This window comes from Panthera leo, chromosome B4 (assembly GCF_018350215.1).
Source record: "Panthera leo isolate Ple1 chromosome B4, P.leo_Ple1_pat1.1, whole genome shotgun sequence".
Classification (NCBI taxonomy): Eukaryota; Metazoa; Chordata; class Mammalia; order Carnivora; family Felidae; genus Panthera; species Panthera leo.
Window position 1 is genome coordinate 133,827,178 of NC_056685.1, and position 23,421 is coordinate 133,850,598.

General features: G+C 55.4%; 1 protein-coding gene across 3 annotated transcripts in view; it reads right to left on the bottom strand.

Annotated features, from left to right (window-relative positions):
- Positions 1–1,781: 1,781 nt before the first annotated feature.
- The window catches only part of RANGAP1 (Ran GTPase activating protein 1), a 32,322-nt gene continuing 10,682 nt past the window's right edge, over positions 1,782–23,421 (bottom strand). For 2 of the 3 annotated variants that reach the window (XM_042947933.1, XM_042947931.1), the window contains exons 4-16: positions 22,198–22,257; positions 18,806–18,985; positions 15,961–16,095; positions 13,064–13,222; positions 11,704–11,817; positions 11,185–11,284; positions 11,014–11,098; positions 9,810–9,996; positions 8,750–8,869; positions 6,620–6,722; positions 5,335–5,423; positions 4,956–5,077; positions 1,782–2,839 (exon numbers count right to left, since the gene is read on the bottom strand). In XM_042947933.1, the coding sequence (XP_042803867.1) occupies positions 2,770–2,839; positions 4,956–5,077; positions 5,335–5,423; positions 6,620–6,722; positions 8,750–8,869; positions 9,810–9,996; positions 11,014–11,098; positions 11,185–11,284; positions 11,704–11,817; positions 13,064–13,222; positions 15,961–16,095; positions 18,806–18,985; positions 22,198–22,257 (1,524 nt within the window). In that variant the 3' untranslated portion in view covers positions 1,782–2,769. The remainder of the gene's footprint in view (positions 2,840–4,955; positions 5,078–5,334; positions 5,424–6,619; positions 6,723–8,749; positions 8,870–9,809; positions 9,997–11,013; positions 11,099–11,184; positions 11,285–11,703; positions 11,818–13,063; positions 13,223–15,960; positions 16,096–18,805; positions 18,986–22,197; positions 22,258–23,421) is intronic. The other variant, XM_042947932.1, reaches the window with a different exon arrangement.

Genomic DNA, 23,421 nt, shown 5'->3' on the forward strand with positions numbered 1-23,421 from the left:
TAGTCTCGGGACTAGCTGTAGCTCTTGGGAGCCTCTGAGTCAGAAAAATTCCAAAGGCTACACAGCTCTCTCGGTACACAGTGGAGACCTGACCTTGGAGCTGGTCTGAAGGACCGAGTAGGGCTGGGCCTACACTCCTGGGACCACAGGACTCTCCTCAGCGTGTGGCCCCGAGAAGCCAGGAGTGCTGAGCCGCTGCAAGGTTAAGTGAGATCTGTGGGGCTCTTCTCAGACCGAAGCTCACACTCACGTAACCTAGGAGGCACCAAGGGCCAGCTCCAGGCAGCCCGGAGGGAAGAGCCAGGCCCCAACTCAGCCCTGAACCTCAGTCTCTCCTGTTCAATTATCACTCGTGAGAAGTTGTACTCGAATCTGAAGACCCAGGTCTTGCATCCCTAACTCTTTAAGACTTTCCTGGCCTCACTGCCCACCATTCTGACACTGGACCACCGTTGTTGGTCTCCTACATCACAGCGGGAACCCCCCGCCAAAGCTGCGGCTGTGGCCCCAGAGCTCAGAACAGGGCCTAACAAAGGGGTGGGGGTCAATTGGACATCCACCCGCCTTCTGCCACATCGCCTCACATGGAGGGTAGGAGGGCAAGGCACGGGCATCTCCTCCACCACCTGGTCAAGAAAGACGTTACCTGGGCACCTGGGTGGCTCAGTCGGTTAGGTGTCTGACTTTAGCTCAGGTCATGATCTCCCAGTTTGCAGGTTCGAGCCCCGCATCGGGATCTGTGCTGACAGCTCAGAGCCTGGAACCTGCTTTGGATTCTGTGTCTCCCTCCGTCTCTCTCTCTGCGCCCACCCCACACACGCTCTGTCTCTCTCTCAAAAATAAATATTAAAGGGGCACCTGGGTGGCTCAGTCAGTTAAGTGACGACTTCGGCTCAGGTCATGATCTCACGGTTTGTGAGTTTGAGCCCCACGTCAGGCTCTGTGCTGTCAGCTCGGAGCCTGGAGCCTGCTTCAGATTCTGTGTCTTCCTCTCTCTCTGCCCTTCCCCAATTCGCACTCTGTCTCTTTCTCTCAAAAGAAATAAAACATTAAAAAAAACAATTAAAAAAAAAAAAAAAAGATGTTGCCTGAGTGGTCCACAGCCAAGAAGGAAGCGCTGTCCCCTAAGAAACTTTGGAGGGGCCTCTTCAATCCTGTGGGAGACACGGGTTCCCCAAGTGTGCCTGCTAAGGAGGGCCCTAAGGAGGGTCTGCTTAGCTGTCCTCGTACCACGTGTAGCAAAGGGAGGAGGGAAGGCCCCCAAGGGAGGTGCCCTCCATTCCAGGCCCTGGAGCCTGATACCCTGTGGCGGCTTCCCAGCCAAGCTGCAAGGTGACCTTGCTAGACAGACCCAGGAGGCTCCTGACTGTGCAGCCAGTGGGTTTTGTGGCAAAATCTGGACAGTGTCTGGCTTAGGTCCATAAATGGAGTGATGCAGGGGCCAGCAGCCCAAAGGCTAGGTCAAGGGTAAGATGGTGCTGAGCAGATGGAAACAGGCCCAATTCAGGGCCCTCAGTGCCCAGAGAGGAAGGGTCTCCCACCGTCCCTGGCCCCCAGGAATGGCTGTCCCCTGCTGAGCACCAACCGGCCAGCTGTTAAAAGGGGAGCTGGCACAACTGGATACATCTGGGCCTGGGCAGGAGAGGCTGCCCCACGGGACAAGGCTGGCACAGGAGCTCCTCTGGTGAGGGACAAGCCCGTACAGACGGAGGTGGGACTGCGGGCATTAAGGCCCCGAGAACCGCCCACTTAAGGGTTGAAAGACTTTTCAGTCTCCACAGTTGCCACACATGACTTTATTTGTGAAGCCCTGGGCACAGCCCAGACACACAAAGAGCACAAAGGGGAAAGCACAGAGCGTCAGGGGGCAGCTCCAGCCCAGTCCCCACCCTGTCTGGGTCCTTTAAGAGCACCCGAGCTGCAGCTCTAGCTCAGTGGGCCCCGCCCCTGCCCCTGGGCCGGAGAACAGACTTGGGCCAGCCAAAGAGCCCCCTCCAGCATGGCCCTCGGGCCAGTCACAGCATCTCAGCAGCCAGGAGCAGGCCCCATGGGTCTGGAGCCAGCATCATCTACCCGCGACTCCTGCTCCTAGACACCCAGTGTTGCCACTGGCTTTTCTTCCTGTCCACGTGGCACGGGAACCAGGGCCTTGCCTTCTACTGATTGCCCCACAGCCCCACGCCTGTGGCAGTCGCTGCCCCTCAGGCTGCAGAGATCAATACAGCAGGGATGGACGACGGGGATGACAATGGCTTTAGGACCAGGGCTTAGTGACAGGAAGCAAAGGCAGCACTAAGTGAGCAGCCCCAGGCAGGGCATGAAGCGCAGCCGGCCACAGCACAGAGGGAGGGGACAGTGCACAGACCGCAATTCCCTAGGCGCTGGCGCAGCCCAGAAGGGTAAGGAAGGCAAGGTGGGAGGGGACCGCCACGGGGCCTGGAGCTGGAGGCACGCGTCAGCAGAGCGCCCTCAGGTGGTAACAAGTTTAATGGCAGAGCAGCTCTCAGCCCTTTCATGGGGGTGGGGGGGGCGGGGGGCGGGCCAGCTCCCCTCCAGCGGGACCAGGAACAGTCCAGCAGGGAGACATTAAAAACCCAAACCCCAACAGGAAGCACACACCTGCACACACACCACACCGACACACATACTCAGGGACTGACATGATGCACGAGACAAAGACCCTCCCTGCCTCTGGCCAGAGTCCTTCATCTGAGTCCCTTCCCAAGTCACTGGTTCAGGCCAAGGGGTGGGGAGAGGTCGGTTTCGCATCTACACCTTGTACAGCGTCTGCAGCAGGTTGTGGCGGGCAAAGGAGCAGGCCTCCAGGGCACCGTTGGGCCTGTGGGGAAAGAAGGGTCAGTGCAGGGGGTGGGAGGGCACGACACACACCACTGGGGCCCAGGGAGTTCAGGCTGCAGCAGGGGCCAGTTTCCCACCTATGGAGAGGGAGTGGGGGCCATTTCTGAGGCTAAAAACATGCCAGCATCCAGTTTTCTAACTTTCAGGACGACTTTTCCAGGAGGCGGGGGCGGGCGGGAGTGGGGGGTGAAGCTCAGAGGCGGCAGCACACCCAAGGCCGCTCAGCCCAGACTTGGCCAGAACGCAGGCCTCTGCTCTCCACCAGGCAGCCCTTCCCAGGGCCCTTCCGGTGGGCACAGGGCCAGGGTGTCCTCACAGACCCTACAGTGCCACCTGGGCCCTCACGAGTAACGGGCTGGCCACTGTCACCATTGAGATCATTAACGTCACTACACAGGAAGAACGTGGGCGAGACATCCAGGGGGCCAGGCGAGCGTGGACCGCAGCCAGGACCCGCAGCCCACAGACACCTTAGTCTAGCGCAGCTGTGGGACCCCACACCACGTGGCCAGGAGTTGAGGGAGGAAAGATGTGCATGTCGCTTCAAGGCCACTCGGTCACCTCAAAGAATATCTAAGGGACAGCTTTTATAAATCCCGTTTTAAAGTGGTATAGACTGAGGCCTGCACTGAGGGCGGGCAGGCGGCTGAAGGAGGGACCTGTGACAGACCAACAAGGGCAAGGGCTTCTTCTCAGAATAAAAGAAGGCCCAAGGGAAGAATGCCGACTAGAAGCTGAAGGGGACAAAAGGAGCCGGACTTTTGTGGGGCGAGGGGGGGGAAGGCAGGGACCAGGGCCACTGACTGGAGATGCTCCAGCGAGCTAAGAGCTGGGGTCAAGGCGATGTCCCCTGCTGTGGGAACAGGCATGGGGAGAATGCAGCTTGCTGGGAAGTCGGGGCCATGAGACGTGAGGCCAGGGTGAGGGCTCGCGCTGGACTCTGGCAGAGGGGCCACGCGCTCAGCTCTACACCCGTGAGGCTCAAACTCATGACCCCGAGATCAAGAATCGCACGCGCCGCCGACTGAGCCCGCCTGGCACCCCTCAGCCCGGCTTTTCACTCGGGTCAGTCCACCTGCAACAGAATGGGTGGCCTGGGCAGCCGCAGTGGCGACGGGCAGGTGTGGAGGCAGGCAGGTGGGCAGACATGCGAGAGCGTGAGGCCCGAGGAGGCAGTGCTGTGCGCAGGGAACCGCAAGATGCCGCGGGGGCGGAGAGGCCACGGTGCGAACAGTCCCAGAAGCCAGCCAGTGTTCCCCACTGTGCCCCGAGCCAGACCACCCCCGACACTTCACACACCCAGGCACGACCCGATGGCACGAGCCACACTTACGTCACCCCAACCCCCCCGCCAAGGCGAGGGGGAGTTTGTCGCTCTCCTGCCTCACTCCCACTTCCCTCCCAAAGCACCGGATTCACGGTAAGTACGGGTGGTCAGAGCCCCCAGAGACCACCTCATTCAGCAACTTGGCGGGGTAGACGGGAAGACTGAGGCCTGAGGAGGGCCAGAGGTCGGCTGGGGCTACACAGGGCCCCGGTGAGAGCAGGGGACAAGCCTTCTGACTCACCCCTGGTGGGCGCTGGAGTCTGAAAGCTCCTTGTTATCCAGCTATGGCTACTGCCCCACCAGGGGCCGGGACCCTCACTCCAGGACACGGCCAAGATTTCCAGGTCTCTGGGCATTTGGCATTCGCAGGGGAGGGGCCTGTGGCTGCGGAAGACGGGTGTGACAGGCCCCTTCAGCCTCAGCCCTGTCGCTGAGAGAATGGACACAGAACTGCTCGCAGAGACATCCCTGAGTACAGGACCTCGAGCACCAGGGCGACCATGGGCAAACTCCTCCCCTCCTGTGCTGTTTCCTCGTCTGGAAAATAGGGGCCACTCCACGTTCTCTCTCTCAGGAAAAGACACTATTCCTGAGCCCCCTGTCCTCAGCTTGGCACAGGGGAGGAGAGACTGAAACATGGATGCTGAGAGCCCAGGAGGCATGAGGGTCTCTCATAGGCCTGAACGTGCAGGCCAGGGAAGCCTGCACTGACGAGGGGCCTGCAGACGCCGGAACCGGCTGCCGTGTGAGCCAATGAGGGCACACTCACTTGGTCATGAATGCCAGCAGCAGGGGTGCGAGGGCCTTGGGGAAGTAGTCCTGCTGCACCATGTGGTTCAATGCCATCAGAGGGCCATACAAGTTGGCAATGGCCTTGACCTTGTCTTCACTCTGTAAGGGGAACACAGAGCACAAACAGGGTGAGTGAGCTACAGGGTCACCGGGGTTTGGGGTGCTGTGGGTCTCCACCACCAGCCCCCTGCCCAGAGAGCCCCATGGCCAAGGTCAAGCTGAATCCCATCACCAAGGCGAGGCTGCTTAAGCAGACCCAGAGACAGGGTGGGTGACAGGTCCCCCGACAGGACTCAAGGGGTGGGACAGGGTGGGTGGGTGGGCAGGTGTACCCCCTTCCTCCCCTGAAGCTGCACCTTGAGCAGACCCATGTGGATGAGAAGCCTGGTGAGGAAAGCATTGGAGTTGAAGGAGGATGAGCTGAAGGCCTTCTTCATCAAGGCATCTGCAAGACAGAAGCAGCAATGGGGCCACAAATGAGTCTGTGGCAGCAAATGGCTGGTCACCAGCCAAGGTCACATAGCTCTGGCACACACAGGTTGGGTCCTGTCTTCTGCACTAATCAGGTGAGCACAGGGCAGCAAACCGTGGTCCCAGGCTGAGGGGACAGCCAGGAGAAGGGCTCAACCTACCAGCTGTGACACCTTGTCCTTCTCATGCTGACCTCACACACTGCAAAAGGGCTTGGGGACCTTGCACGACCAAGGTGGGGCAGGCAGGGGGCAAGGTTAAGTGAGGCAGATCACCCTGGGGGAGATTTCAGCGGTTCTGTAGAGGTGAGGGGGAATGAGCAGAGAAGGGAGGGGAAGGAGTGGCCGAGGGTCTATAGGCAGGCACTGTGTGGGCACACACTTCCGTGCTAGGCTGTTCTGGGAAACAACTCAGGTTACCTGTTCCCATCAATGCTCATGGGGATGGGATCTCAGGGAGCAGACTTAGTGACTCCATCTGGGCCTCGCCAGCCTACCCAGCCTTGCTCCCCACTGACCCTCCTGCCTCAATGCCACCCACAGGGCACCAATCCAGGAGAAAGCATCACGTTTCTCCACTCTTCTCTACTCTTCTCCACGTGCTGGGCCCTTCCTTCCCTGTCTGCCTTCCCAAGTCTGACCACACTGCAGAGCTCAGACATGCGTGGTCAAGTGGAAGGTGACAGGTGCTATGATGGAGGTAACAGGGAAAGGGATAGCAAGGGAGGGTCATGACAGGACCAGAGATCTTGGGAAGCCTTGTGAAAGAAATGGGAAAGCAGGCATCCTCCGGGTTGCAGGTGGAGGGGACTGTGTGCAGAGGCTCAGATGAGGACAAAAGCTAGCTCTCTCGTGGCCTCTCCTCTGAGAGGACCGCTCCCATCAGGGCCTCGGGGCTGTGACTATCTGGTCTTCCTACAGCAGACGCCTGGCTGAGTTCTAACTGTATGTAACTGTATGGCTTTGGAAAGGCCTCAGTTGCCCCATCTGCAAAAAATAGGAGAGCAGCCAGCCTCCTCTGTGGCAGGAACCCAACAAAATAGGTAGGAGGGGGTGGAGAGCAGTACATACTTTAGTGTTGGAACAAGGGGTTCCAGCCACCATAAATGTCATCTGAGCCCTGATGCAGCAAGAAGGCAGGGCCATCCGTGCCCCGCCCACCCCACGTTACCTACTGCATCTTGCACTGCTGTCCTCACTGTGGCTTCATCCTTAAACACAGATGACACCTTCAGGAAGGCAGAGACCACCTTTTCCGGGTCAGATGTGTCAGTCTGAGAACACAAGAGACAATGGCTAGTCACCAGGGGCCAGAGCCCCAGGGAAGATGTGCCTGCACTCTGCTGCTGGCTTGGCTGGAAGAGGCCTTGGTGAGACACGGGCCTCTGGTGGGCAAAGATGGGTCCTGCCTCGCGCCCACACTGTCCCCTTCGAGCCACGCATGGTCCGGTCCATGGCAGGTATGCAAAGCATACAGAGGGAGCGCATCAGTATTAAAATGGGTTATTCCCGTGACCCAGTGCTCCTCTTCTTATAATCTAACCTGAACAAAATAATCCAGGATATAGGCTAGACGTCATTCAACACAAGGAAGTTTAACTTCACCTAACTTCACTGGGGTGGAGACAGGTGGAAGCAACGTGAATGTCCAGAAACAGTGTCTGAGTGCTATATCCACTCACTGGGGTAGTGGGCATGGTTCCTGACACAGGAGATGGCGAATGGTATTACATGAAAAAGTGGGCCTTTAATCTCATTTGTCAGGGAAAGAAACAGAGAAAACATGGAAAGGAAGTCGGCCAAAAGGCCAAGGTAGCTCTGGGAGCAGACACACTTTATTTCTCCGTATTTATCATTTAACTTCTCTGAAACCCTGCTCTCTCAGGTGTCACCCAGCGTAACAGGGTCTACGCTCTGGGCTGCCCAGAGGGTTACATAATGAAGCCGTGTCTAGGTACTCGGAGCAGTGCCCAGCCAACAGGAGGCACTGGACAGTCACCTCAATATGCATCAGGGAATGAGGAAGCGAACAAATGGATGAACAAGCCAGCGAACCAACAAACGAGTGAGGCGGGAGCAAGGGGACACTAAAGCACGTGACCTCCACAGGAGCCCTGGGCAGGACAGCTGTTCTAGAACATGGGAAGGAAGCCTAGGTGTGTGCACATGAGTGTGCTGGGCAAATGCCCCAGGTGTCACTAGGTGCAGCAGGCCTGCCCTTCCTGCAGCCCAAGTGTGTTGCCGGTGGCGGGGTCCGCTTCTGGAGGCTGACAGATACACTGGTCACACTCATTTCTGTGTGTTTTTAAAATGTGGGGGAGGGGCCCTAGCTGGCTCAGTCGGAAGGAAGGGTACGCAACTCGATCTCGGGGTCGTGGGTTTGAGCCCCATGTGGGTCACAGAGACCACTTAATAAATAACACTTGGGAATGCAAGCTGGAGCAGCTACTCTGGAAAACAGCATGGAGGTTCCTCAAAAAACTAAAAATAGAACTACCCTACACCCCAGCGATTGCACGACTAGGCATTTATCCAAGGGATACAGGTGTGCTGTTTCGAAGGGACACACACACCCCAGTGTTTATAGCAGCACTACCAACAATAGCCAAAGTATGGAAAGAGCCCAAATGCCCATCGATGGATGAATGGATAAAGAAGATGTGGTACGCACACACACACACAATGGAGTATTACTCGGCAATCAAAAAGAATGAAATCTTGCCATTTGCAACTACATGGATGGAACTGGAGGGTATTATGCTAAGTGAAATTAGAGAAAGACAAAAATCATATGACTTCACTCATATGAGGACTTTAAGAGACAAAACAGATGAACATAAGGGAAGGGAAACAAAAATAATATAAAAACAGGGAGGGGGACAAAACAGAAGAGACTCATACATATGGAGAACAAACTGAGGGTTACGGGAGAGGTTGTGGGAGGGGGGAGGGGCTAAATGGGGAAGAGGCACTAAGGAATCTACTCCTGAAATCATTGTTGCACTATATGTTAACTAATTTGGATGTAAATTTAGAAAAATAAAAAATAAAACAAGTTAAAAAAAACAAGGAAAAGTGGGCCAGCTGAGCCTGATTAGTATTGATTGGAATTTCTTGCCACCAATAAATTTGCCTATTGATGTCAATAAATAAATAAATAAATAAATAAATAAATAAATAACACTTAAACGCACCTGGCAGTCCCCACTCCCCCTGACAGTGTCCCCTCCCAATCCCATGCTCTGCTCGTCCCCATCTCCACGGCATGCTGGGCTCAGAGGTTGGAAGCGTGGCCGCCTACCTGCTGGGCTATCAGCACGGAACTCTTGGGCCCAAGGCGCAGCAGCTTCTCTGGAGAGGGGAAAGCCAGGAAAGTGGAGACGTCTGCAGGAGGCGGGGAGGATAGCACGGGAGCTGGCTCCTGAGGGACAGGCGGCACAGGTGGCTCTGTGGAGGTCCGAACCCAGACTCCTCACCCAGAACATGCAACCTTCGCTCTAGGTAGTCAAGGCTCAGAGTCTTGGACTCTTCCTCCCACTCACGTGCAGCCCCCAAAGGGTGAGGGGCCTGCAGACGCCGGCCCTCGCTGGCTCCTAGCATGGGAGCCTCTGCGATGGGGGCAAGCCACCTCCTTAGGCCAAGCGCCTCCTTGCCATGACATACGACGTCCCGGAAGTGATGTAAGAAGTGCGGGGGGGCCAAAGTGGACCCCACCAGGAACTGGAGTCTAGCCCGGATAAGCACTGCTAGCGAGGTGCCCAGAGAAAAACTAAAAACTGGAAAGTGCCCAGCCACTTGTCAAAATGCTTCCATAAACTAGGAAAAAAGTGAAATTCAACATGAGTGTGGGGGTCCTCGTCCAACCTGTGGTTCGTCAAGAGTTTTTAGTCAGGAGCTTATGAGGAAAAGGACACGGTAGCCCTGACTACACCAGCCCTCCTGGCGAGGCGAAGGGACACCGAGTGTTCAAGCTGGACCAGTCTCCAGAAGGGGGGGCTGTCCCTGCAGGTCGCCAAGATGGGTAGGAAAAGAATTTCTATTTATGCCTATTTTTTACTCTCTTCTTTTAGAGATATTTATGTATGTTTCATACTAAACGGTACAGCCGCGTCACATATGCTATAATCACATCATGATGCGTAAGTGAACATACGCATCTGTACTGGGATAAATATAAATATGGATGAATACAGCTATATTGGGATGACTTTTCCTTTTACACTTACAGGGGTGCGCATTCAAAAATAGTCTGCACCCAATGTACTTAAGTGGATTCCACACCCACCGCCCCCGTGAAGATGTCCCAGGACTTCACATTCGAGAACCAGGGCTCTGATCCTGCCAAACGACAAGGAACTCACTCCACTATTTGGGTCCAGAATCTTCCTTGATGGTGTGGATGACTCCTCTCCTTGCCCTTGCTGTGGCTCTTCTTCCTCCTCCTCCTCTTCCTCCTCCTCTTCCTCATCTTCTTCCTCCTCCTCCTCTTCTCCGTCTTCTTCCTCCTCTTCCTCCTCCTCCTCCTCGTCATCCTCACCCTCATCGTCACTGCAGAGGGGAGTTGGCTAAAGCAGACCCTCCCTGCCCAGAGGCCCATGTTGGCTCCGAGGCCTGGCTCCACAACCCACAGACCCCAATCAGGTGGGAGGGAGCCTACAGAGGATGGGGGCACCACCGCTCCCAGGGTGAGGGCATGTGGGTCACCAGGGAGCCCGTCATCCAACTCTCATCACCCAGGGAAGCCCATGTTGTGAACACGGAGAAACCACATATCCACCCTCGCCCGTAGTCCCCCACTGGGGAGACAGGAAAGGAAGAGAACAGTCCGTCACAGCTGAGGCCCAGGGCTTGGCATGAATACTGCCCAGGCTGAGACGCCGTATCTCACTGCTCACAGGAAGCTGTGGCTGGGGGGGGGGGCGGGGGGGGGGAGGGGGGAGGCGAGGGGATGGGGATTTCTGGGACTATGAGCCCCTCAAGGCCATCTGAGCCCCCAGTTCCTAGCAGCAGCACAGGCATAGAACTGAGGGGACACAAGTGAGGGTCTGACAGGTGAATGAAGCCAACCTGGGGGCCAGAAGGGCAGAGGGAGCGGGTGCTGATGACGCAAACCGACTCCCACCCACACGGAGGAGGCAGCCCTGCCGCCACGGCCATGGCCACAGCCCATGTGGCTCCGCAAACCCCGAACTGCCTGCTCTCTTGCGTCAACCTCCTCCTTTCCGAACTCCGTCTCCAAGTCTGGTTCCACACCCCCATTGCCACCCTGACCTCACTGCTACCCTACCTCATCTGTCAGCTCAGATCAAAGGTCATCCCTTCAGAAGCCTCCCCACCTCACCCACTCCAAAGGGTGACCACTCTCAGACCTTCACCGTCTCTGAACGTACAGGAGCTTAATCATTCTTGGCCACCCGTCCAGCCAGAATGAAGTCCCACGAGTCAGAAACCTTCACTGTCTTATCCTTGCGCCCCTGATGCCTCGCACCGCATCTGACACATACAGGGGCTCAAACAATGGTTCCTAAATGAATAAAAGGAGAACCGCAGCCCACAGCTCCCTACCTGAGGGAGGCCAGCACCTTGGCCATGTTGAAGCCGTCTAGCACCTCCTGGAGCTGCTCGCAGCCTTCTTCTCCCAGCATGTTGCCTGCTCGCGGAGAGGAGGAACGGAGCGTCAGGACGGGCAGCAGGGCCTGCCCGGCAGGCGTGGGCCAAGGCCACCACTCCTATTACCATTGAGGTCCAGCTTCTCCAGCTCAGCCTTGTCGGCCACGGCCTCGGCAACAGCCAGAGCAGCATCTCTCTTGATTTCACAGAACGACAAGTTCAGCTCCTGAAAATAAGAGAAAGGAGTAGAGGCCAGCAGAATCACAGGCCAGGAGACCACGTTCTCCTCTGAAGCCTGTTTTCCCCAAGGGAGGGTAAGGCAGGCTCCGAGCTCCAGCTGGGCACAGTGACAGCGACAATAATAACAATGCCAGTTAGCTAGCGACGCACCAGGTACTCGAGGCGCTCTCTTACACTATGCTATGATGACCTCCATTGCTCCCTCCTCCCATTTCCAAAATGAAGAAACTGTGGCTCACGTCACACAGGTGAAGAGAATTGCACAAAATGAGAGCGATGTGGCAGGGCTGAGCCGCAAACCCAGGCCCACCTGGCCTTAAAGACCACACCCCTGCCACCCACGGCGGCAACCCCGAGTGTGGGGGGAGCCCAGACCCGAGGGGAAGACACGGGTGGCGCCGGCACCTTCAGCTTGGGCAGGCCCCCGCGCACGGCATCTGCGATGGCGACAGCACCCTTGGAGCGCACCAGGCAGTCCCCGAAGTTGATCACCTCCACCTGCCGCAAGGTCTTCAGCGTCTGCGAGGAGGAAGCAAAGGCCAGGGTGAGGGTGTAGGCCCCCCAGCAGCCCTCTGAGGGCCAACGGCACACCCCGTGTCAGCCTCCACACTGTCCTCCTCCATCCAGTCTGGCCTTCTCAGCACCTCACCAGCTTTTGTCACCTCCTGGCCTCTGGCTAACCTCCCTCCACTCTACTTCTGTTATATCCAGAAACTTCCTGAAGCATAAATCTGACCAAGTGGCACCCCAGCTTAAAACACTGCATGGCTGCCTAGTACTCACGGGAGAGCCTCAGAATCAGCAAGGCCACGAGTTTTTGCCTCCCTCTCCTATTGTCTGACCCTCAGACACCTCCTGAACCTTGCCTGTTTCAAACCAGGACCCTCTCCCATGCTGCTGATCCCTTCGCCTGAAACACCCCTTTGTCCAAGGTCCATTTGTCTTGTACAACTTGGCCAAAATGTGACCTCTTCCAGAAAGCCTGCCCTAAGTCTGATCTGAACTTCCTGTACATCCCCTACACTTGCAGATGCTTCTGCCAATCCCCCACAGCAGCAGGACTAGGCTTTTGTGGAGTCTTAGGGTCCAGCGAGGTCTCGACACCCAAACAGCCCTACATTCACAGCCCTGCGCTGTCACAAGCCTCTCCCCTTCCTCCATGAACTAGGGACTCCTTGAAGGCAGAGTCTGACTCAACTCTGCATGGCCCACACTTGGCACAGGGCTGGGCACTGGACAGGGCTCGATAAATAGCTGATCAAAGAATCAATGAGAAAAGCAGTCGGGCCGGAACAATCTTCCATGCAGATTCTGAGAACTAATCCAGCACCAACAGCTGGGTTTACACAGAGGCAGCTCAGGAGGAAGGCAGTATGGACACTCAGAGCTGCCCAAAGAGAGCGCAGGTAAGCTTCTGACACATGGCCTGTTCTGTAATGTACCCATGAGGTACACATCCGGTGGGTGGGCAGAGCAGCTCACCTGCTGATACGTGCATTAAAAAGGCAGCAGCCAGGGGCACCTGGGTGGCTCGGTTAAGCATCCAACTCTTGGTTTCAGCTCAGGTCATGATCTTATGGTTGATGGGTTTGAGCCCCACAGTGGGCTCTGTGTGGAGCCTGTTTGGGATTCTCTCTCTCCCTCTCTTTCTTTGCTCCTCCCTTGCTATCTCCCTCTCAAAATAGATAAATAAGTTTAAAAAACAAAAGAAAGGCAGCAGCCAGACCCTGCTTACTGCTCTCTGACCCTGCCACTCCCGCCTCACCTTGGCCATAGGCACAGCGCCCTTCTCAGTGAAGGTGTTGTCGTTCAGGTTGATGACCCGTAGCAGGGGGTTGATGGCGAAAGCCTGGGCCAGGGCAGTGACACCGGGGTGATTGATCCCATTCTGTGGCATGTGGACCTCCTCCAGAGTCCCGATGATCTGCGAGGGGCAGGAGGGACAGAGCAGAGTGGTGGGCTCCCGAGCTCCAGGGACATCCAGTAGGCAGGAAGGTGGCACTACACACTACATACGGGGAGGGGCTGCCATCCACTTGGGCACGGGCTTGTCCACGGATATTTTGGGTGATCTCAAAGCAGAACTCTGGGCATGGCTGTATCTGATCCCCTCCATAGCCTCATGAGGGAGACCGACCTGGGATTAGGAACTCCACCAGACAAAGACTAGGGATCAGAAAGGCTAAGTAACTTGTGCAGGGTCACACAGCGCAGAACACAAGTTTCTGGGTCTGGTGTCCTCCACACAGGGAGGACCCTGGGTGTTGGCCCAGGAGTCTGCCCTGGTCCTTCTTTGCACACTGCAGCTCCACTGGGCCTGTCTTTCTTGGGGCTCTCCTGCCCTGTTCACACGGTACGACTGGTACCCCACATCTACCTCCTTTTCTAGGGGACAAGGTCTTCCCCAACCACCTAGCCTTTCTTCATCCCAACCTTTTGACACTTCCCTTCTCTCTGCTTGGAACACTCTGTGTCCTTGTTTGTTGGCATTTTCTTGGTAGACTGACTCCTATGCAGTCTTCCTATATACCTCTCATTTTGGATACCTCCTCTCCCAGGAGGGCTTCCAGGATGCCCCCACCCCCACCCCAGGCACAGGCCAGTGCTCTGCCTGTATCCCCAGAGCACTCTGTCCTTCCACTATCATGGCGTCCGTCATCTGGACTATCAACAACACCTTCCTCTCTACATTCCACCAGTTTCTGAGCTCTGAAGGAGCCCATGCCCCAGTCTCCGCTTCCACCAAGGATTGAAGCCAGGCCTGCAAGAACTCTCCAACTAGGGGCCTTTCATTGTTCCAGGCTACCAGAACAGCGCAGAGGGTTCACAAGCAAATACAGGCAGGCCAACCGAGGAACGCTACCAGTCAGGGCTGCTCAATATTTTCTGTGCCGCAGACCCTTCCGGCGGTCTGGTAAAACCCCCGGCACCTTTCTTAGCATGTTTAATAATTTTAAAACAAATTATATAGGACTACAAAGGAAGTCAACTCAACTGGAAGACAATCCTCAAAACAGTTAGAAAAAACCCCAAAGGTGTGCTGGAGTAATATGTGTTCACCATATTACAAAGCCACTGAACAACAGCACTTCGGGGCAAGTCTGCGGTTATTGTGACGCTACCACATGAGAAACGTTTCTGTAGATCTGTACAACTATTTCACGTGAAAACATCTGTGATTTCTACCATCAACACAATCACGGGCGGGTGTTTTCTCTTTTTTCTTTCTTTTTTTTAAGTTTATTTTTTGAGAGAGACAAAGTGCAAGAGGGAGAGGGGCAGAGAGGGCAGGGACAAAGGATCTGAAGCAGGAGAGCCCGATGCGGGGCTCAAATTCTCGAACCCTGAGATCATGACCTGAGCTGAAGTCAGACACTTAACCGACTGAGCCACCTAGGTGCCCAATCGTGGGCATTTCTAAAGCAGCTGAGGCTTATCGTCTACTTTCACAACTGAAGGTAACACTACATCTTAAGGGCACCTGGGTGGCTTAGGGCATGATCTCACAGTTCGTAAGATGGAGCCCCGTATCAGGCTCTGTGCGGTGGCTGCTTGGGATTCAATCTCTCTCTCTCTGCCCCTCCCCGCTTGCACTCTTTGTCTCTCAAAGTAAAGTAATTTAAAAAACCCACTACATTTTAGTTACGTTAGTGTTAATAATCATGCAATCTTCCCCCATCCACGTTCAAAGACTCCCTGGGTTCTATCCACAGACTAGAGGCATCCTACGGACCCCAAGTCCAAGAGCACAGAAGGACATCTGATGGATGCCTAGCACAACCACAGCACATCCCCATTCCCACCCACCACACTGGGGACGGCAAGGTGAGGGAAGGGGCGCAGAGAAGGCGTAACCTTTAACGTCATGATGTTTACAAGGACGGTAACTAGGCTCCTCCGGCTCCAGAGGCAGCAAGAGCTCTCCTGCAGCCCGGGGTCCAGTAAGGCACTTGTCCCCCACTATTCTCACTCTCTGCCTGAGGCAGGCGCTCCACCAGGTAGATCGTCTGAAGCAGCAACACTATGGGGGATGTTGCTGTGGCCTGAATACAGTTAATACCGCTAGGATACTGTCTGCCACAGAAAACATTTACATTAAGTGAAAAGACAGACTCCAACGTTCCCAGCCCCATGGGGTAGGGGTGGCCCTCTCCCGGAGCTCACAGTCAAGATCTCAACAGTGTCAGGGGAGGGGGCAGGGCACCAGGGCAGCTATGAGGAGAGAGGAGAGTGGAAGGAGAGGAGTAGGGGGAAAGGGCACCTGGGCCACTGCCCCCTACCTCCGTCTCAAGGGTGAGTCTGAGGACTCACTCCATCTCTGTGCCCCACCCACTAGAGGCAGAGACACTGACCTTCAGGGAGCGCAGGCTGACGTCATGCCAGGCCGTCGTCCTGCTCGCTGCTCTGGCACCCCTGACTCCCATATCTGAGCCAGGCAGACCTCACTCACTGATCAGAGCCACACACAATCTTCTCAAACAGGATTCCAGGAGCCACTACCAATTCACCTGCAGTGCTGGATGGGGTGGCTTTTCAGACACATCACAGGCATTCTGCCCCACTGCAGAATGAGCCAGCAGGCTCAGAGAGGGGAAGCGGCTCGCCCTAGGCCTCGCAGCTCAATTCCAGAGTAGGGATGCAGACCAGGATTAAAAGCCTCACCCCGAAAGCTTCCGCCAAGGCAGTGGCTCCATCGTTCTCCAGACGGTTTCTGCCAGCCACGAAGACCTTCAGGCCCAGTGGCTTGCCCTGGGCACTGGACTTCCGGTGACACTCAGTCAGAGCCGCTGCCAGGATCTGTGGGGGAAAAGGCAAGGGGCCCAGCCCTGAGGCAGGAGGCCTGGTCTTCAACCTCCCATGCCACCTACTGGCGGTGGACACAGGGACAAGAACTGCTCATAAGCACCATGGCCGTACTGCACGTGTGCCAGCACCCACAGCTTACAACGAAGGGCTTTCCCATATTCCACTTCATCTGTGTGTCCCACCACCCTGTGCCTGTTAGAGACGGGGAGATAGAGACCTGGCAGGAAGGGAGACTCCAACATGGGCAGGTCAACTGAAAGACAGGTCCTAGGGAAGGTGCTTCAGTCAGCTCACTCTACTGCCAGATGCCCTGTCAGATGGGGACCATCGTGATTCCCACTTTCTGGCTAAAGAAACTCAGGCTCCAAGAGGGACAGAAACATTCCTCTAGTCGGTAAGCAAGTGGCTGAGTCTGGACCAGAACCTAAATCTTCTGGCATCTCTTGCATGTTCCCCAACGCCTAAGGGGAGCTGGATGAGACCATGGCCCTGCCACACTCATCGGACACATGCCTGTGCCCAGGCCAGCCACACACGGCAGGGTCTCAGCTGCTGGGAGGAAAACCCGGAAACCCAGTTTGTCCTGCTGTTGAGGTGGTGCCAGGAGGTGGCTTCTACACGGGTGAAACCAACAGAGCCAAGAGTTAAAAAATACTGGCTGGCTGCTGGGAATCAGAGACACCACAGTAAATAAAACATAAAAGATTCACAAGAAGGGCAGCAGGAGAGAAGCAATGTCTCCACAGCACCGACAGGCCATCAGCACGCTCAGCGAGGGTCCTCTCACACCTCGTTTCAACCTCAACACGAGCCTGGGAGGCAAGGGGTATTGGCTTTCAACTATAAACAAGGAAGCCGAGGCTCAGACAGGTAACTGAGCCGGCCACGGTCTCACAGCAAATATGCATCGGAACTGCAACTGACAGCCAGGTCAGCCTGCCTGCACAGCATTCTGTCCCTGGGAGCCACCACCAGCCTGACTCCTGATGCGGTGAGCCGTGCACATGCTCAGTAGAGACTGTGGATTTCCGCCACCAACCAGCCTCCCGAGGAACCTTTGCAGAGGAGGCAGCCAACTGTACCAGCACCCCCCATTCTCCCCAATTCCCTCTGGAGTCACCGTGGTGAGGTCATCGCACCTACAAGAGTCCAGCTTGGGGACTCTGGGTCTGGAGAGCTCCAAGCAGAGAGCTATGTCTCATTCCCACGTGAATCCTCGAGGCCCCTCCAATTCCCATGTGCATGGCACACTGGCCACACTGAATGTATTCCAGCTGGAGGGAACAGATCCTGAAGGACCCGGAGACCCTGGTGCTTGCGGCCCCCGGGAGGTTCAGATCAGCAAGGCCGGCACCAACGAGATGTGACAAAAAGCTCTCACCGAATGAGTGGTGAGGAAGGTAAAGCCAAGTACAAATCACATTCGAGAGTGGAGCGGGGCTGCCAGGAGGCCCCTGGGTTCAAACTATTGTGTTCCCTAGGCCATCCCACGTGCTGAAGTAAGGGCAATGCCTGACAGCCAGTTCTGGAAGCTCAGTCCCCCCGGACGCTGCACAGCAGAAGGCAGCTAATGGAAGGCTGAGGCAGATTACAGGCAGGTGTCCGGCTCCCCCAGCACACCCCACTCTAGGTTGGGCTGGACCTGTTTTCTGTGCTGATGTCAGCACCTTAATGTCTTAACACATGCACGGCTTATTCCCCAATTAGACTGTGGGGGGCAGGTCAAGGCAGCTGGGAGCACGCCCCGAATCTCCCTCCCAGGGGGCGAGAGGCAACAGGCACCCCCTGCAGGGGAGGCCGCTCCGGGACCTCAGCCTGGGACACTGAGAGCACAACACAAGCTCCCCTTGCTGCTCTGATGGGTGCACGGAAGCAGGTCCAAATCCCACATTAGTCCCACCCTAGCAACGCCATCTGGGGGCTTGACCCAAGTCCAGTTAACTGGAAGACTGGGAAGAGCATCACCCCCCATTTCAGCACGAGTGGGAGAACGAGGGTGTGCATTTAACACACCTTCAAAAAGAAGATGTCCCCAGTCGCTGTACGTCCTGTGTCCCAACCCTTTTCTTCTTTTGTTCAGAATGTGAATGGAGGTAGGGAGGATGGGAATTGGTCTTTCTGGTATCTGGGCCTAAAGGAGCCAGAACGACGGAAAAGAGAACAAGGCCGGGCTCCCCCAGTACAGGTTCTGGGAAGAGAAGACACGCCTTTCTGTGCTGACCAGCCCAACTGGTTGGGAGGACAGGGGGGGCCCTGTCCAGGAAGAGGGTGAGCTGTGCCCAGGCCCAAGCAGTTTCTCTTCCTGGGTTCCCTCCCCCACGTGCACACACTGGGCCTCACGTGGCTCTGCCAGCTGTTCTGAGGGCACAGCGAGTCTGGGATGCCCAAGCCCTGCACTCTGCAGAGCCAGCAGGTCGAGCATGTATGCGACACTGCCTCTGTGTTGCCAAGACAACACCGAGAACCGGGGAACGGTTGCTTGGCAACCCTGCCCTCCAGGCCTCCACCTCCTCTCCCCACTGGCCACAGGCAGCTGCCTTTGAGGCCTTTCTCCTCTGAAGAGAAAAACAACAACCCAGCCATCCCAGATGGTGGCCAAGGGCACATATTTCCAATGGATGCAAACGCAGCAGGAGACCAGGCAGGGAGGGAAGAAGGGTGAGGGACAACAGGCACATGCGGGAGGGCCCGCCACACCCACCTTGCCACCTCCGATGCCCATGCCACAGTTGTTGAGTTTGAGCTCGTGAAGGGTGAAGCAGGCGGAACTCTTGAGCAGGGCCTCGAAGCCTCGAACGCCGTCAGGCCCAAACGCGTTGTCGCTCAGGTCCAGCTCAACCAGCTGCGCCCCGGCTGTGATGAGTCCCTCCCCTAGTGAGGTCTGGGCACAGAAAGGGCTCATCTCAGAATCACAGACACCCACCAGATGTTGCTTCTGTGCCAGGACCCCTGCCCTCAGGGGGCACCCAGGCAGAGACACAGACCGTTTCAGTACAGAGCTGTCCCTATTTTATATCCAGGACTGGAAACCCTGAAGAGGGCTCCCAATTCAGGTGGGGCGTGGGGCGTGGGGCTTGGTATACATGGGGGTGGTCAAGGAAGGCTTCCTATAGAAGGTGGCATATGAGCTCAGGCTGGATGAGAATCAGTTAACCACAGATGAGGCGATTCCAGCCAACAGTAAAAACACAAACATAAGCAAACAAAAGAACATAAACAAAGACACAGGCGTGAAGCAGCCTACTGTGTGTCTAGGACTCCAGAAGAGGTTGAGGCTGGAAGGAAAGAGAGGAGTCAAATCAGGCAAGCGGCCCGAACATTAGGCCAAGGACTGTGACCCTATAAGCCCGAGAGCAAAGGGCTTTGAGGTGGGTGAGGGACAGAGAGGACACATCCTCCAAGTCTGAGGAGGGCACACTGATGTGTAGAGGGACACCGGATATGCCGACTGCCCGCCCAGGAGCATGAGACAGTGATCCAGGCAGCAGAGGAGGAAGCTGGCTGGCCAGCGTGGTGGGAGATGGGAGACGTGAGCCCCAGGTCAGTCACAGGCCTCACAGAGGGAGGAAGACCTGCAGAAGCTGGGCGTTCAGAGGATGTGCAGGAGGGAGGCAGGCACCGCTGAGGCCTCCGGGGTTTCTGGCGGGCACCAGGCAGATGGGTGCCTGTCTCCGAGCCACAGCCCATGACCGACGTGGCATGGAGACACCGAGCTCTCCTGGGAACCTCCTGGGCTGGGGATACCTACAGTTCCCCAGGAGATGGGTGAGGAGGAGGCTCTACCAGAAACGGGGGGCAGAAACAGGCGGGGCACTCATCATGCACACGGTTCCCAGTGGAGGGCAGGGGGTAGCAAGAGACACCGTCCCTGCCCAGGCCACGGACAGGATAGCTGAGGCAGTTTCCACTGTCTTCCCCACCACTGACTCAGCAACAGAGGGCCATTCTCTGGCTGCCCCAACCTTGGGAGAAGGCCACGCCCCTGCCATCTGGCCCCGAGGACCTCCAGCCCTCCAGCAGTCAGAGTTGCTGAACCCTCTGTGTCTGCTCCACCATCCCTGCATCTCACGCCTTTCCCTGACCCCAAATTCTCTTACCTGCCTTTCTAAGATTCACTCTTGTTGCTGGTAATACGGAGATAAGAATATCTCCTTTAAAGATGGAGAAACTTGGGATGCCTGAGTAACTCAGCTGGTTAAGCGTCTGACTCTTGGTTTCAGCTCAGGTCATGATCATGAACCTCAGGTCAGGTTCATAAGTTTGAGCCCGCATCCGGCTCTGGTCTAACGTGCGATTCTCTCTCTCCCTCTTGCTCTCTGCCCACCCATGTGTCTGTACACACACACACACACACACACACACACACACACACAGTCTCTCAAAATAAACTTTAAAAAAAATTGAGAAACTTAAATGCCAAAATTCAGGTAAAATAATGCACACAGGGGCCCATAGTTCGTATCCAACAAGTATGTTTTCTTCCCTCCCTCTTCTAACTTTTTTTAACTTTTCTTTTTAATGTTTATTTATTTTTGGGAGAGAGAGAACGCGAGCAAGTGCATAAGGGAGGAGCAGAGAGAGAGGGAGACACACAATCCAAAGCAGGCTCTAGGCTCCGAGCTGTCAGCACAGAGCCTGATGCAGGGCTCGAACTCACAAACCATGAGACCATGACCTGAGCCAAAGTCAGGTCGGACGCTCAACTGACTGAGCCACCCAGGCATCCCAACCTCTTCTAACTTTCAATCCTTTTACATACAAACCTCCAAATGAATTCACGTAATTTATACTCTAAATTCTACCTTCACCTGGTTCTTGTTCACCCTTTGAGACTGGTAACTTAACCAGCTCCCCAAGGGCTTCCTCAATCCCCCAACAGAGGAGCCCTCCCTCTGGAGTCCCCATTAGGGCACCTGTCACTTCCTGAATCACCTTTAGTTGTTTACCAGACCAAGGTGCTTTATTATTTTTTAAATGTTGACTTATTTCAAGAGAGAAAGAGAGAGAGAGAGCACACTGTGCACATGAGATCAGGGGAGGGGCAGAGAGAGGATCCCAAGTTGACAGCACAGAGCCCAACTCAGGGCTTGATCTCGCCAACCAGGAGATAATGACCTGAGCTAAAATCAAGAGTTGGACACTTAATCGACTGAGCCACCCAGGTGTCCCATTATTATTACGTACATTTATTTATTAATATATTTGTTTATAGATCTATGCATTCATTTAAATGTAAGCTCTACACCCAACATGGGGCTTGAACTCACGATCCTGAGATCAAGAGTCACACACTCCACTGAGCCAGGTTCCCCCAGAGTGAGGTGCTTTAGAAATGAGGTTGGTACATGGGCACCTCAGGAACCCCCGCATTGACTAGAGGCACGGAGGACTGAGAAGGCAGCCTGCACAATCAGGGTGAGAGACCCCATAACACAGATGGTCACAACAAATAACTGACCAAGAACCTCACCGTGAAGGCATCTCATGTACTAGGCCCCATGTTACTGAAAGGCTGCCTATTACCAGCCCTGCCTCTTTCCCTTGAGCCCCAGGCAAGCCACGTTCTGCTCAGTGATGCCCCCTCTCACCCCACCCACCGAACCCCAGGCTGGGAACCTGACCCGAGCCAAGCTGAGCCCCAGGAACGGGGAAATGGAAAACAGTGTGGATGGAAGCCACCCATGATGAGAAGCAAAGCAAAAACAGTGGTATGGAGAAAGGGAGGGCCCAGGGGGAGATGGGGGGGCCACAGAAGGGCATGATGGGGAGCACAGGGAAGTGCAAAGCTAAGAGAGGAGTAAGAGCGGAGGGAGTGAGATCTGCGGTGAGGGTGAAACCACGAAGCTCAGGAATGAACCCTGGAATCCCTGGGCGCTGCTGTACCTCCTATCACTAGGCCTCAAGTCTCCATTCTCACCTGTACCCCCACCTGCCCATCAGGACACAAGACAGATGTTGTGCTCCCCTGGCTTCTATTCCAGCATCTTCATCACAGGGTGAAGAAAGTGTGGACAAAAGTGTGAAAAAAAGCCCTGGGAACTGCTAAAGGGGCTCCTGTGCCCGGGGGAGGGGAGCAGCGGACTGTGCACTTACCAGGGCTGGTGGGATCTCAGACCGCAATCTCCCTGTGAACATGTCACTCCAGTGGCATCGCTTTGGAAGGAGGAGGAAGAGAAGCATTAGGGGTGCCCCTCAGAGGTGGCCTGCAGGCAGCACCTCACCCTTGTGGACCACTGACAGTTACAATGCTTCTTAATTTTTAATTTGAGTTTCCTCAGCAAAAAGCTGGCCCAGCTCTGGTGGAAGTTGGGGGAACCTGGCGGCCTCCAAAGGCCATACAGGGCTCAGCAGAACTGTCAGGAAAACCTGACTGGCCCAATCCTCTCGTTTTCCAGGAGAGAAACCAGGCTGAGAAGGAAAAGACCGGCCCCAGGCCCAGGGCAGTGGCAGGACCAGGGCCAATATGCCAGACTCCTGGCCCAGCGCTCGTTTCCAACATCAGTTTCCCCGTATACTGTGGGTGAAGCAACACATGTCAGGATTTGGGTGGCAGGGGCAGAAAATAACCAAATAGGATCCAGCAGCCAGGAAGTTACTAATTTTTCAAGGCTTTTTTTTTTTTTAAGTAATCTCTATGCCCAATGGGGGGCTCAAACTCATGACTCCGAGACCAAGAGTCTCATGCTCTACTGACTGGGAGAGCACCAGCCACGCACCCTTCAAGGCTCTTTTCAACCCTCTGATCACCTCCAGAAGGTAGCCTTGCTTTGGGGCTGGTGGATCTTGCCCACCTCTCCGCTCCTTGCTCATCAGCCTTTGAAAAAAGGATGAGCAGGACTCACGCTCAAGAGGGGACGATGCGTCAAACCAGAATTTAATAACGCTATTTTGTTTCCTTTATGGTAAGGAAAACCACTTTACATTTACAGAAGGGATGTTTGCTTTTACATGACATTAAAGTGAGCTGATTTAAACAAAATATCAGGTAATGGCACCAAGGCGGCGGCTCTATGATAGGCCAGCAGAGTTTAAAAGCTCCAAGCACACAGCCTTACCCTTCAACTCTGGTTGCTATGTCCATCCAAAATATCAACTCAGGCAGCTCCAGCCTTTCCTGGGCCAATCCTGGGAATGATGGAACCCAAAGCAACTTTCCCTTGAAAATCCAGTCCTTGAAGTGTCTGAACTAAATAAATCGAACCTTAAGTACTGGGCAAACTGGTATCCTTAGAATTCTCAAGGCCTCCAGTAAACAAATCAACACCTGCAGGGCCTGGGGGGCGGGGCTGGGGGTGGCAGTCTACATGGGTGGGCTCA